The 15,627-nt window shown below is 41.8% G+C and overlaps 1 protein-coding gene across 3 annotated transcripts; it reads left to right on the top strand.

Moving 5' to 3' along the window:
* The first annotated feature begins 494 nt into the window (after window positions 1-494).
* Window positions 495-13,364, top strand: LOC119737760 (probable G-protein coupled receptor 173). Of its 3 annotated transcripts, none has more exons than XM_038212334.1 (2): window positions 495-782; window positions 9,255-13,364. In XM_038212334.1, the coding sequence occupies exon 2, from the start codon at window positions 9,493-9,495 to the stop codon at window positions 10,789-10,791; it is 1,299 nt and encodes a 432-aa protein (XP_038068262.1). In that variant the 5' UTR covers window positions 495-782; window positions 9,255-9,492; the 3' UTR covers window positions 10,792-13,364. The 3 variants fall into 3 exon arrangements, with proteins under 3 accessions (XP_038068262.1, XP_038068261.1, XP_038068263.1); XM_038212333.1 differs by lacking the exon at window positions 495-782 and adding an exon at window positions 5,291-5,477; XM_038212335.1 differs by lacking the exon at window positions 495-782 and adding an exon at window positions 6,373-6,506.
* The last annotated feature ends 2,263 nt before the right edge of the window (window positions 13,365-15,627 follow it).

The raw sequence follows: 15,627 nt of genomic DNA, 5'->3' as shown, positions 1-15,627 counted from the left end.
GGGGGGGCACCGACCTTATTTCCCACCCAGAAAAATAGGTCAATTGTCTCTCTTTAATCGTACTTAATCTAGTCCTACTTGTCAATGGAATACCTTTCACCTTTTATTACCGATTCGGGGCTCTTGAACATTTTATTTAGGGAAGTAAAGTCCGATAACCATTCCGAAAACACCTGACGCATGCGCATTATGTCGGTGATTCTACTTCGATGCAGAAAAAGTAATTGCGTTTCGACGAAAGCAAGGCGTTACATAGGCCTTTTGCCCAATCCACAAATCTCAGAGATTTGAAACCTTTTTCGCTCCCAGTCTACCTCTCTCACTATTTATGTAGTACTATCTTCCGGAAACATCTGAACGATCGAGCTGTGGTTTTTGAGGTCACGTGTCGGTGGGTTGGTCCGACGCTACGAGGAAACAAGCGGGCAGTTACAGGGCACCACACAGGAAATCGATTCAAAACTGTAACATCGAAGGACAAAAATCAATCCCTACTTATCTTCTTTCCGCCATGCATAGAACAAAGCATTCCCAAAGAGGAAATTATTTATTGACACTGAGTGTGCCTAATCTGATTCTCGAGACAAAGAAAGTTAGCGGTTCACAATAGATGTATACCTTGCGCTGGCTATTGTGGCACTGCATAACACAATTTTTGGTTCATTATACGAAGGCAGCATGCATGATCCCCGCATCGAGCACAGTGCTGATTTAACTTTTGAAGAATACAAGACTCAACTTTCAATCAGTTGGACCTTTGGATCAAGTTGATGCCCTAAACGGTAGGTGTTTCGACGAACAGTTTAAACAGAAGTCAAGTGGCTGTGGACTTTGTGTGTTGTCTTACATAGCAACTAGACTCGAGATGCATGATTTATCTTCCGGCAAATCTGACCAAAGCCCCTTTTTGAACTTTCCAATTTCGAGGGACTAATATTGTGGGAAATGTTTGAAAATTAAGGCAACCTTGAAAGATTCGATGATGCTTGCAAATAGAGGACCTCGGTTGAGACCAATAGCGGGTCCCCACACCACTTCACGGTCTGTAAGAATTGATCGCTCATAATGTCGATTTATTTTTTGGCTCTATATTTTTTCCTGTGGCCTAGGTCCAATTTATTTCCGTTTCCTTGGGCAGAGCGGATTCAGAGTGATATCGGTGAGAAACAATGACCTACAGGGTTAGTACGGCACAGCTGAGACACTGAAACAAACCATTGCGATACAATCATGAACAAAACAGCAAATTAAAATAGAATCAAATATATCAGTGTTGTAGTACTATAGAGCCCATGATCACAAAAGACTTGTCCAGTCATCACGCGTCATCACGCGTCATCACAATTCAATCACAAGTCAATCCCAAGTCAATCATATATCATCGCAAGTTAATCACAAAGCATCACAAGTCAATCACACGGCAATCACAAGGCAATCACAAGTCAATCACAAGACAATCACAATCATCACAAATCATCACAAGTCAATCACAAGTCACTCACAAGTCAATCACAAGTCAATCACAAATCACCACAAATGCATCACAAATCATCACAAATCATCATAAGTCGATCACAAGTCATTCACATGTCAATCAGAAGCCAATCACAAGTCAATCACAAATCTTCACAAGTCAATCACAAGTCAATCACAAGTCAATCACAAGACAATCACAAATCATCACAAATCATCACAAGTCAATCACAAGTCATTCACAAGTCAATCACAAACCAATCACAAGTCAATCACAAATCATCACAAGTCAATCACAAATGAGTCGATCACAAGTCAATCACAAGTCAATGAAATTAAAGTTAATCAAAAGTCAGTCAAAAGTCCATCACAAATCATCACAAATCAATCACAAGTCAATAACAAGTCATCACAAGTCATCACAAGTCATCACAAGTCAATCACAAATCATCACAAGTCATCAACAGTCAATCACAACCAGATTAGTAAAGCATCCGTGTCTATTCACAATGCCGGTGTCACATGAAAATCCGACTCCTATCAAAATCGGACCCTTATTTCCCTATTATTGGTCACCCGAAACGATCCTAAAAATAGCATAGTATCGTACTCACGCGTGCGCCGTACTACCAATGAGTCCACATTTCATGGAGTCGGATATTCACGCTACACCGGTACACAAGAAACATTGGGTGGACAATAACAAATAAATGCCTTTGTCAAATTTTATTTCAATGGCTTGTATCGTGAGGTGCTGAACGACTTGTGATTGGCTTGTGACGACCATGGTCATGGACTCCACTGTAACATTGACGAATAAAACATGTAATCATTTAGAAAGTACGAGAATGAGTCATCAAATTAAATAATAATGTTTATTTTCATACATTTTTTTTTTTTTTTTTAGAAAACACAGCGTTGTTTAGACGGCACTTGGAAAGTTGACAGTAGACGAAATGAATTAGAAAACTGTCACTGTAAATGAACCGGTTAAGCCATTTAGCAGCATGTTTAAACAAAACTACGGTACTACGTAACCGCTAGCAACGACTGTTCATATTCACAAATGTCTCGTTTCATTGAGACTACATTCAAGCGTTCATCTCCATACGCAACTGACAGTAACGCAAATTATGTACCAACAAGGACACAGGAACGGAGGGGGGAAAAGTCACTTTCATCGAGCAGGAAATTTCATCTGACAGTTTTATATTACACGATGAATTTAACTGCCGTCTGGTATTAGACTCGCGATGCCTCCTTGTCTGCGCTTATTGTTGTCGTGTGGACTTCGTATGAAGGGAAACAGTTCGGGTGGTTTTTTTTTATTTACAAAAACAATGTGTGGACTAGACATTCAACGAACAGGATATTGTGGCGAGACCTATAAGTTATTGAGTGTCATGGAATAAGTAAGCGCTAGATGGATTGGTTTTTCATCAGTGCCTACCTGATTCCGTGGGTTTTTCTTAGGGTATTCTTATGGGGTTTTCCAGCCGCCTCTAAAAACAGCCAGTTCTCATGCATATTGGGTTTCTTCAGGCTCGCGCGAGCTACAGTGCTTAGGCCTATGGCGTTTTTGAGAAATCGTTGGTTTCATTACCAGAAATATTAATATTACGGGAAATAGTACCTAATAGGGGGACATTCCCCTAGGGTTATGCACAAAATTGGTCCAACTTTAATGACCCCTTATCCCAATTTCCCTTATCCTACCCCACGAATTCTGGTATGTGTATGTTTTGGACCATGAGCAATCGATCTAGCCTATTTGCGACAATAAAATTTTGCCTCTAAATAGGAATTGTGACATTAGGGAGACATTGAAACGGTCTCCTTAATGTCTGGTGTCTCCCTAAGGTATAACTTATGACGACAAATGTCTCCTTATTAAAGGGTACATTAACAAGAATTTCGTATATACCTTTTAGAGCGTGAATCATTGTTTCTGGTATAGTTCGTTTCAGCCATCATTTTGTCAATTCATTAACAGTGTATACATGTTCAACAAAAGCAAACACACTTCAAACATGGCCGCAGTGCAAACGGTCTAGTTTGCATCGTAGGCCTACATTATAATTATGTTTCCGTCAAAATAATTAAACCCCCAAAAATGCGCTAAGTCTGTACACTTGTCAACTGCAGATGTGTGTTTAATGATTAATATCTGCTCAATGCCCGAAGTGTTGATGTTGGGCAGTAAACTTTAATTGACGAATAGTGTTGATGGCCAATGTGTATAAACCTACATCATCCTGTGTAGGCAACAATAATGGGAGGCGATTCAGGGACGGGGCTATATACACGCTACAGGGGTTATATTTCATATTTTCTGCAGTCTGTGATTGTGTACTAAAAGCAGCCTCTCACTTCAATTATAATTTTGAGCACTCAACCATTACTGGAATATCAAACGAAACTAACAGTTTAATTGAAACCAATATTCGTTCGAACAAAGACAATTGTCTGAAATGGGATTCGACTTTGACGGCATAAAAAGGGCGTTTAGTGTATTAGTTGTGTATACGCTTAAATATTGATTAAACCTCAAATTTCTTGTGATTCCTCAGAGTCATACGTAACAGCCTTGCATGCCAGTTAGCGTAGACCGAGTAAGTCTCGCGAGTCTACGTTCACTTTTTATGAGAACGTCATGGTACCAAACACCGACTAGTCTAGTCACAGACTCCCGTGTTTGAATTTGCTTAGTTGTTATCTGCGTGATCGATTGAACGGAAGTTGAGGTCAGCATTTTTAATTTGATAGGCCCAATAGACATCAAGTCCCTTTTTTCAATATGTTGTAAATTGAAATGCTCTTTTCTTTTAAAGTACCCATTTATTGCCCTTGATTGGATGGGTCAAACGGGCCACAAATTAAATGCCAAAAATAGGACAATACACACGTTGTAGATCCTAAACATGGTGCCATGATGTGCTGTATTCTCGTAAAATCTCGCAGGTTTCGAGGTCAATGATGCTCTATGATTCTTCCTCATCCCAACAGCCCTTTACACCACCTCACCCCATAAATTATCTTTCCCCAAGAAAATGACAGTACAGTGGTCTAGGCTATAATATTTGACACGTTCTTAGAAGCAGTGATGCGCACAGGCATGTTCGTGGAAAAGAAATAGAGGACATCATTCAAGACAGTAGACCGTCATTCGTATTGATGGATTATCCTTTTTTATTGTTGCAAGATTCCTAGATGTTAATAATCCCTTGTTCGGTTCAATCCCTCAACACTGACTTCACTTACTTTTCGTTTGCAGTGCATTGTCCAAATGGGTTTGCTCGGTCCAATATTACTTTTGCCCACTTGTTATTGTAATGTCGTGTGCCCTGCTCATTTTACTACGTATTCCCATTGCCTAATGTCGTGTGCCCTGCTGATTTTATTACGCATTCCCATATGCCTCATGCCAAGCGAGCAGTTCCATTGTGTCTTTTTGACTTGAAAGGCTATCAATAAAAATTCAACTCTCCATGTAAAAAAAATTGGTAGACAGCAATTAAAGACAATTTTCCAAGTGGTAAAACCAGATCGAAAGACGAGTTTCCGCATAAGATACCAGTACCCAACAATTAATATTCCTGATATAGAAAATGTGCAACCAGACTCCTGCGGGGATTAATGATGCTGTTTCCCCGAGCTGGCCTCGGGAGAAAATACACGAACACCATTAGGAGCCCGTAATCCTACAGGCATACATGATCATAAAATAATAATGCATGATGTTGGCTGGCATTTCCACAACGCATGCGCGCAAAGTTAACCCGTACAGGGAGCGACAGTGCTTTTGTCATACGTACAGGCTACGGTCATCTCCAACGCACACACGTCGCATGCACTGCTCATTCGATCGGAGCGATTTGGCCGTGCGCAGTGTATCCACGCAACCAACATCTGTGTTTCGAAACAGGAGACAAAATAACACATTCCTCCTCGTGGACCCAGCTGTGGAATATACGGAAACACACTCATGTCTGGATTCTTTTAAGGTACGTAAACAGCTTGATCTGAGCAAAATCAAGTTCACCTCAAGCTTGAGACCTTGAATGATGAAGAGAACATTTTGGTGGATTTTTTTTTCTTCCATGGAGAGATTTGAGTGGGGATGTATAGCACGTTTCTCCTCCGGTTTCCGGTGACGGGTATCATTATTTCGAAGGCATCCCCCTTACATTACACGTCGCAGTGGAGAGTACGTCTAGCACAAATATACACGGTAAAGGAACGGCAGACTGCAGCAGTGCGTTATAGTTTAGGTCGACATGAAATTATACTCCAGCACGACTGGAACTCATGCTGTGTGCACGCAAAGGCTGTCCACACACTGACCGCATGAGGACTGCGGCTCCTCAATGTTGTGACGTATCCGGCATATACACACAATGGGACATCCTAATTAAATATCTACTGGTACTATAACTTGTGCATCTGTTGTATAATCGATGTGTCTTTTCGTTGTTGTTGTATTTTCTGAATATATCTCAAATTTATATAGGAGAAAGCTTTTTTGTGAAAACATTTCGCTTACAGCTATGAAAATATGGACCAAGGAAAAGCTTCGGAACAAAGAGCCAGACGAGCCTTTGTTGTGATTTGATCCGGCGGGCTGCTGAACGGATTTAACGGCAGCTGGCCGACTGGACAGCTCAGTGCACACAGCACGCCTCTGTGTTCCATTTCAGTAGGCCCGCTACATACATGTTTAGATTATGCACGGTTTTATTCTTAAAACATACGGTCTTTTTTCAATCAATTATAGCTAACTCACCTTTGTTAGCACTGGGTTGGCGATTGCATCACTTCACGACAAAATGAAGGAATACACTTTTCTTTAGCTTGGAATTTCCAGCGCACTACGCTCATGCCATTGGGAGATTCGCCAGTATAGATCTCCCAATGGCATGAGCCCATGAGCTGGATATTTCAAGCTAATTTTCCTATAGTATATTTATCAAGCAGCATTTGGAATTGATATTTTTGGCTTTATAAACTCCAATAATATTAAACCATGCTACAAGGTAAGTTCTGTTTTGACTGTCGTCTAGGGTTTAGTATCATAAATATTATTCTTTTCTATTCTGGATTGACCTTCAAGGCCTTCAAAATAACTCACTATTTTGTTAAAAGTTCATTTTAAAATGTACAACGCGGTTGGTTTGTGTGCAACCATGGCACAACTGATCAGTTGTTCAGTTTTTAATCGTCGGTAAAGTGGTTAATCAAATGTTTTGTTGTTAAATAACGTGAAATATTATGTACAGTGTATATGAAATACAGTGGATGGTTAAGCATGGGTGTCACACTTCTGAGGGCAACCAAAAAAATGAGTTGAACATGCATGTTGCGTTTTGTTGAAAAAAGCCAGTCACCAAAAAAGCCAACATGTAAAAAAAATGTATAGTCGGTATTTTTTGTGGGCACCTACAAAGACGTCGGTGGTACTTTTTACACTGGGAAGGGTCAAGATGTACTGCTTCACCGACTATTTACATGATGTACAAAATTAGAGACTTTCAGGAAATGTTATGGCCCATGATGACATCATTTATCTGATGACATCTGGTGATCAAAATAATGATTGAGACGTGCATTCATTTCAAATGTAATGTTGTCAATTAGCTTTCGACTGTATCTACTTTAACAATTTATTTATTTATTTGGGCCTATTTAACAAATTGTTTCTTCTGCAGTGGCGTGATATAGGCTAGAAAGTAAAACAGAAACAAATTGTTTCCGATGTAACATATCTAGGCAATTGAAATAATTATACACTCAAGTAGACGAGGTTCAAACCAGCATCAAAACCGAGGCTGTCAGCGCTAAAAGCCTGCGTATGATATTGGAAACCATTCCTTTTCTAATCCTTGCCACAAAGGGGAGCATGGAGCCCTCGGTTTCAATACTAAGTTGAAGTTTGTTTGTTGGGGCTCAAATTGTATAGATCGAGTGCATTCAGTCGCCATCCTTGAGGTGTGTTTTGTGTATGTTAATTCATTAACAATGAATGCACAAGAGATCTACTCCTGCGTATCCCTGTTGAACAAAGCGCACACTCCAGAGATGGCCGTATGCAGTGCAAACGGTCTGTTGTTACTACATTTGTACACCATTACAAGAGCCTATAAAATTTAATGATATGTCATTTATAGATGACGTTACCACACGTGATCCGAACGCAAGCTTTGTACTTTTTTTCTGGATGAACAAAAATAGCCAACGCCGTTTAGTGCTCGGATAATTTTGGAAAGGTGTCTCCAAGATTGTCTTGCGAGGGAAGGGGATTGATGTGTTGATTGGCAGAGCCCATGGGGTATAGCATGATGAAAGTGGGTGGGCGGGATCGGTAGGAACGTGCCCAAGAGGGGGAAAGCTACCCCGAATCGTCGATATGACGGCGGAAAGAGAGGGTGTCGAGTTTTGTTTACTGGGGGTATACGGGTATAGGCCTACATGGGATTAGTATAGGTACAGCCATAAGGGGGAGGGGGCCATTCCTGTAAATAATTGCAAAACCCTCCTGATTCTAAAAGGGCGTGGGCATGAAATCAATGTTTGGCGATAAGTTTGTTGTTGGTTTGCATCAGCTGAACCGTGGAGCTGTAATTGGCAGACTCAACAGTAGTTTCAAAACCTGTTCTTTCAATTCAGTAGTTTCAAAACCCTGCGGCCACACTATGCACACAAATCTTTTGTTTGAGTTTTTGTGCGGCCCTGAAAAGGACCCAGGCATATGTTTATGTATTTCTTTGTCCACGGTAGAACGTTGCTTGTCAATGTGTAGAGAAAGCAAGTATATTATAGGCAGACCATTTCCTTTTGTCGGGTTGGAGCTGATGACAAGGCAATTTGCACACACAGCAGGGCCATACTTATAACGATTCTACAACGTGACAAGCTCCACGACAAAACAAGTGTATAGTATAGACCATTAATATCATGTTGCAGCAATTGATTTTTCCCCCCATTTAAATCAATGTAACCAAAGCGTGGCTGGAAGGAAAAATAGTCTGGTTCCTTTTTGCGCAAAAAACATTATCACTCAGTACTGTTATTTGATACAGGGAACATGACTAAAATGGTGGCAGCATGATAAAGGTCTATAGCGGAGATCGTCCCGACCAATTTTTCTGGTCAATTTTTGGAACTAAGGTGGGGTTTATATGCGAGTCTTTTTAACAAAATGACAGCCAGTCAATGAGATAGGTGCAAAGAGAACCGAAGATGACTGTACGCTGGCCCTCTGGGACTAGCAAAGCAAAGCCAAATTTGTGACCGGCGGTTGAAGTAGATCTACCATGATGTACCCAAATGAGCGCTCAGAAAAATTAAAGGTCACCATCGCCTTTGGAAAGGTCGGTGGATACGAGGGAATCCCCTCGGTTTTTCGACCTCGTCCCCCGGCAGGGATTTCAATTCTAGGCTCCCTTTTATCCCAGTAGAATATACCTGTCATGGGAAATCACCGACAGTCAAACCAAAACATCATTCGGGGAACAATTACACAATATCAGCAGCAAAGATTATGGATGCTTACTTTGTATCAATATCCTCGAGTACGCATCTAGACTGAGTGATAAAAAAGCAACCAGAGCCACTGGATGCATTGATTGGACAACGGTATAGCGATGGCAAATTATTTTCCAAGCCTAGCGGGCCGTTGCAACAAAACAATGGAGCTTCGTTTCCCGCCAGAACTAATCTGCAGATCGAATGTTACACCACACTCTTGCTATTTAATAACAATTTGTTTCTGATATTTATTTCAGTTGCGGAATTGATCTGTGGACATGGATACCTCAGTGCATGGCGAGCCTCGGTACTTCCTTCATGTGGCGGCGTGTTAGCTCATTAAGGGGCCAAGGCCTGCAGAGGATGTGGACGCGACTGTCATATCGCGGCAGGAGCTTCATCCAGATGACTGCCGAGCCACGGTGTGTGTGCCTTTCCCCTCTCAAGATTTAATACTACGCATCGCTGTTGAGCACCCCGGGGTTCCTTTCTTCCATGTTTCACGTTTCTACCAAGATTCGTCCGCCTGCTCGCCAGCCGCCGGAGATAAGCAGCGCAGAGCTACCCACCACTGCGTCACCCGCGTACGGCATGTCCACCCCGCTGATGCAGGAACTGGAGCTGGGCCTAGGCGGTACCGGCAACTCGACCCTTGACGATTCCACGACACCGGTCAAGTCGGTCACCGACGCCAGAGTCGATACCGGCGACAGTACCGGGGTCACCGATCTCCCGGACGACCACGGGCCGCGAGTGCTATGGTGCGGCTCGCTTATACTCGTCATCATCTTGAGTGTCGTAGGCAACGGCATTCTCTCCGTGGTCGTATTCGGTAACGCCCGTCTGCGCAGACCGTCCTACTTCTTTCTGTTCAACTGCGCCCTGGCCGACTTCGTCCGTTCCGTGCTGTGTTTCCCCTTCGTGGTCTCGGCCGTGGTCTCGCGAGAATGGATATACAGCAACTCCCTGTGCGAGATCCTGGCCTTTTTCAACGTGTACCTTACCTACGGGGCCCTGTACACCTTGTTTCTGATTAGTATAGAGCGATACGTGGTGCTGCGGTTTCACCGATTTCACCGACAGAAGCTAAAAGGACCGGCCTGCCTGCTCTTAGTCCTTGCCTCGTGGGCTCTGGCCGTATCCATGGCCTTCCCACCAGTTTTCAACACCAGGACTTACTCCTTCATCGAGAACGAGAATCAGTGCACCTTCAAGCACCGGGAGTATAAGACCAACGAGACCATGTGTTTCCTCATGTTCTTCGTGGCTGTCATCGCTTTCATGCACTTCGCCTACTTCAGGGTGTTTCTCTTCATGCGCGCTCACCGCAAGATGCGACCCATGCAGTTCGTGCCCGCCGTTTCTAACAATTGGACCTTCTACGGACCTGGTTCCACGGGCCAGGCAGCGGCCAACTGGTTCCTCGGTTACCGTCAGGGCCCCACCCCGCCGCCGCTGATCGGCCTGGCTCCCCCCTCGAACAGTAACAGCACCTCCCTCTCCAAGTCGGACTTTGAACGAGAGGAGAAATTCAGCAAGCTCTCTCTGGCCATCAGTATCTCCTTCAGTGTGTTGTGGCTGCCTTACACCATCCACTGTTTCTGGCAGGTGTTTCAGCCGGCCAACCCGCTGCCTCACAGCTTCGTCTCCTTGGCTACCTGGATGACCTTCTTCCAGGCCTGCATCAATCCCATCCTGTGCTTCGTGGTCAGCAAGGAGTTCCGGCAGATTGCGCTGCAGCACGTCTTCGGTGCCTCGGCCTTCCAACCAGAGGGTCACAACGTGCAGTTGTGACAGAGGCTGTGAGGAGTTATCACCGTGTGGATGGAGCCAGACACTTTGACTGGCAGCGCTAAACGGTGATGGCTCATGGCTTGCATTCCAATAACATAGGTAAACCAAACAAACAAATAAAAGCCTAGTTTCCATATCCATTTACGATCTATGTCGCGTCGAAGTGGCGCTACATGCAGCGCGCAGACTGTATCATCTGGCAACGTCGCAGACATTTTACTTGTGATAAGTCTGCGACCGTTACGATTCTTATGGAAACTGGGCTTATTGTGATAACGAATGTATACACATGCTCTTTCTGCATGCTGTTGGTTCGATGTAATGTTGCTTGGCTTTTTGTATGTCCCAAAACGTGCTTTAAAACAACGCCTATTGATATCTAACTTATACCTATCATGTAGATATTATTTTATACGTGCTATACAAATTTGTGTTGTCAGATGTATTTAAACAGATACAAAAAAGCAATAGAGGCCGAGGTTAGACCAGTAATATTTGACCGTAAGCGAGAACATCCTTAATTTATAGAACATCCTTACTTTATTTATTTGTACAATTAAATGCGGCATAAGCCTTTGTAAAGTACAAATACGCTTCTGCTATAAGTTGTGTCATATAGGCCTAGAGGAAAGAATACGGTGTCACGTGATTTTTGAACGGGTTTCCTGGATAGGTCGAGGCTGTTATGATCAGCTTATGTCAGTTTTCATACCCTTGTTCGAAAAGGTAAAATAAATTTTCAAAAATATTAACCGTCGACCTTCTGTTAACAAATCTTAGATTCCCATTGAGAATTGTTCCTTCTCTGTTTGAGGGTACACCATCATCATTAGCCATCAGCCTAATAGTTGCACGTTGGGAATCCATGTAAATATTTATAGAATGATCCTGCTGTAGTGGGTGTAATGAAAATGAAAGAAAACTAAACAAATGGGATGTCGAATTTTGTTGAAAGAACAGTACAAATGCGTATCCAGCTCGTGTCAATAAAAATGCAGCAATCAATCCATATGTATTAATCAATCCATACATCTTTTTGCAAAGCAATACAATATATAGAGTCTGAACGTATAGTAAATACTCTTCACAGTGGTCTTTATCCCATCTCATTTGGACACCCCAGTCCAGAGATACAGCTGATTAAATGAAAGGACTTGAATTAAAAATTTAGCCACTTATCAGTTGTACCAAGAAGGTGTGTGAATGCCTCTCATTAGATACCGGATAATCTGAAAAGTGGCTTTAACAGATTTTGACAGTCTTTACAAGCTTTGCCGTTACTTTTAAACAAAAGATCCAAATCACAGAACAAAAATCCTGTCATGGGTATAAACACTCTATCGTCTCATGGTAAAAAACAAAAACAAAAACAAACAATATATAGTTTCCTAAAAAAAAGGTTTGACTGCTACATTTTTTTGAGGCGCGCTGTATTTCCATAGTTCATGTGCAGTAATTGGGTAGATCCGCGCACAGTTACAATGTAGCTGTCTTAAACACACACGCTGTCTTGAGTTTGACCCAATTTTCTGAACCAAGGACATTTCTTGTATTGCAGTTTATAGATATGGGTCACAGACACCTGTCTTGGTCATTTTAATAATTGAATTTGAGAATTAACTCGTTGAAACGTCCCAGGCTTTTTGAAGGCATGTGGGATCATTTGCTTTTCATGCATTTTGTTCGTTTCCAGTAATAAAACCACCCAACATCTAAATAAGAACGTTCAAAACCTAACCTGTTGCAATTTCAGCTCATTACATTTTTAGTGAAAACAGTGAGAGACCATGAACAACCATTTGAAACACGATTTCATTGATTTCCAAATATCAGTCAATTGTTCTTCTAAATGACAGCAAGCCAGATGGAATATTTCACACGGTGTGTTTAGTACCAGGACGATCTTTAATCTATGCTTTTTTGGTAATTTTTATATAGGTTAATTTTGGAATTAATGCAAATGGTCTTATATGCCTTTAATTTAGCCGATATCCATGGCATGACACCTGGGGAAAACAACAAGGTGTGTGGTCTACATGAGAACTGGATTGGGACTGTCAATTTTCAGAAATCAATATTCGTTTTTCCATGTCAAAACTGTTCAAAACATAGCTCATACCTTAGAGAAATAAAACACATTCACAGTATTTTTACCTTGAGAACAGTGAAGAGGCTCTTGCCAGAAGTGCGGCCAAGGCTGGGCTTTGAAAATTATACGGGTAGGTTAGTGCTACAAACACAATAACGAGGAAAACACGAGCAAGATATATAATACACGTACAAAAGGGTCATGCCCGCTTTGACTTACGTATCAGCTGCTGGTATTACATTTAATAATAACAACATGGAGAGTCAAGTGGATATATCACCATTCCAAGTGTAAAGCTCCGATAAGACGCCAGTGTAAATTAAGCGTGCATTATATTACAGAAGAGTGATCGCAAAGTGTATCCTTGAAACCCATGAATTGTATTACCGTATTGTTTTGCACAAAATCTCCCATTAAAAGGTGGGTATAAATTACAGTTCGCTACAACTTTTCAATTAGGCGTGTTTTCCTCCCAGGATCTTTGTAAAAATACAGGAGTAATATTGTTTCATGAATAATGTTTATAGCCACAGAACGCATCCGTGACGTGATTATGCAGCGATTCGCGAAGTGGACTTGCCCTCGCCGCGCGTATCGCACTTCGCGAGGTTGAACTGATAGCCACGTGGTCCGGCCACCAGACTAATTGGTGTCAAAAGGACACAACCTTGCCAAACACGGAAGAGATGCGCTGCGCGGAAGTGGAGGGATAAAATACACGATGCATGTACTGATGCTTGGACAATGCTATACATGTAGTTGATTGAAACGGTCTTTATAAATTAAGCCAGACAAAATGTACTAGCAGCGGCGATGTTGCAATGCGAATTTAAAAGTCTATTGTAGAAAGGTGCGGGTAGAAAAAAAAAATGTCAAAAGCAATGTGTACATGCGTGACGTTATTGATGGTAATGTTCTTGTCTGATAGTACATGACTGTAAGGCCACTCAAAAGCCGGGTGCATTATGATGTTGGTTCGAGAAATGCAATTATTTGGGACAATAAAGTTTCAATGGGAAAATGATAAAGCGCGGTTGGAAACGTTCTTTGAGTATTGTCGTGTCAGGAGAAAATGTCATTACAGTTTACATGATTTGCTAGATAGAATACTGCAGCTGTTTATGTTAAAAAAAAATCACAATTCATGCGTACATTAAAGGCACGTAGGCATATTTGCAATAACTGGAAGTGTACCTATACCTATATAACGAGAAAATCCTTGCTCAAAGTGAAGATAGGACTGGTACCAAATACCATGTGAAAATATTCCGACTGAAATAATATCATTCGGAAGAAAACGATCGTTGAATGTGATTTATGATAATGTGCCCGCGGGCGCAAGTTTGTGTGTTTAGCAACGGAATCCAGTTACGAGACCCCAACAAATTGTGCATACGTTTTCTCTGTTTTCTCAAAATGTATATACATGTAGTATCCACTGAGCTGAAACTTCAACAAGTTACTTGGTATGCTTCAAACAAAAAACAAAATGTACAAAAAGCAACTCTACCAAATGCACCTTTAAACTTTATTCACTGATAGTCTTACAGTGCCAATAGGACATGAACAATGCCATTTTACGAGTGACAAAGCTACTTTACAAATTTCATCCACGCATAAATGTCACATTACTCAACTGGAAACATTACCAGTCGCCAGGGTTTTTTCTTACCGTACTCGTAATACAATTAAAACTAATTCCCTGGATTATTATCTTTTCAAACGAAACGATTTTGTCAAAATCCATTCATCAGATTATCTTGTTATTCACACAACATCTGTTGTTAGAATAGCCAAAGCCTCTCTTCTGTCATTTACAACTATCGCATTTACGCATTTAATTTGCTCAAGAGCTTTCACAAAAGCTCCTCCATCCGTGCAATTAACGGGAATTAATTTATCCAACTAGTCGTGTCAATCTCTGGGGATCCAAACAAACTGCGAAGCAATTAAGACACGGGAGGCTGTAGTGTTATACAGTGAGCTGTGTGTTTTTGTGCTAGTGCAAATTTATCTTATGGTGCTGTGGTTTCGTCGGGGATGTGATCTTGTTCTCCTTTATGTTTGAGGACTTGGGACAATGGGGATTAGCGATAACAATAACCCCGAGGACCTGAGCAAAGTCTTCGGGATATTTTTGTGTACAAACCGTATAAGAGATGTTCAGAAAAAAGTTAGAGTACAAGCAATATCATCAAAAGAAGGGAACAATAGGAGGACCTCGTAAGTATATAAAATATTAAACACGACTTGGTGAGTTTGTTTCTGCAGTCAAGGGGACGTTGAACAATAGAGGACAATATGGTCCCCAATTCCCGAAGGTCCCTAATTTGGCGATCGTGTACAAAACATATGGGAGGTCTACTAAAAGAGGGACAATAGGGCATCCACGATTGAAGGCAAATACACACTCCTGTGTACGTGCTCATCTTTTCAAACCGTGGACGAAAAATACTAGAGAACAAAAGAGAACGATTTCGTCCACGATTCCCAGCATACGTCCACGATTGGGGTCGTGTACAAAACCTACGGGAGTCTTCCTAAAAAGTTGAAGTACAAACAAAAGAGGGACAATAGGACGTCCACGATCGACGGTGAACACACGTTTGCTGCCGTGTGTATGTGTTAGTGCAAATTACACCTTAAAGTGCTGTTGTTTCGTGCGGGGGATGCGTGTGCCTGCATGTGTTTACTCAAGATGATGTATGTTCCGTGAAAATATCGGATCTCCTTCGGCCTTTTTTCCC

Source organism: Patiria miniata, unplaced genomic scaffold, assembly GCF_015706575.1.
Source record: "Patiria miniata isolate m_02_andy unplaced genomic scaffold, ASM1570657v1 HiC_scaffold_3, whole genome shotgun sequence".
Taxonomy (NCBI): domain Eukaryota; kingdom Metazoa; phylum Echinodermata; class Asteroidea; order Valvatida; family Asterinidae; genus Patiria; species Patiria miniata.
The sequence above is the reverse complement of the archived record's forward strand: the minus strand, read 5'-3'. Positions and strand labels throughout refer to the sequence as shown.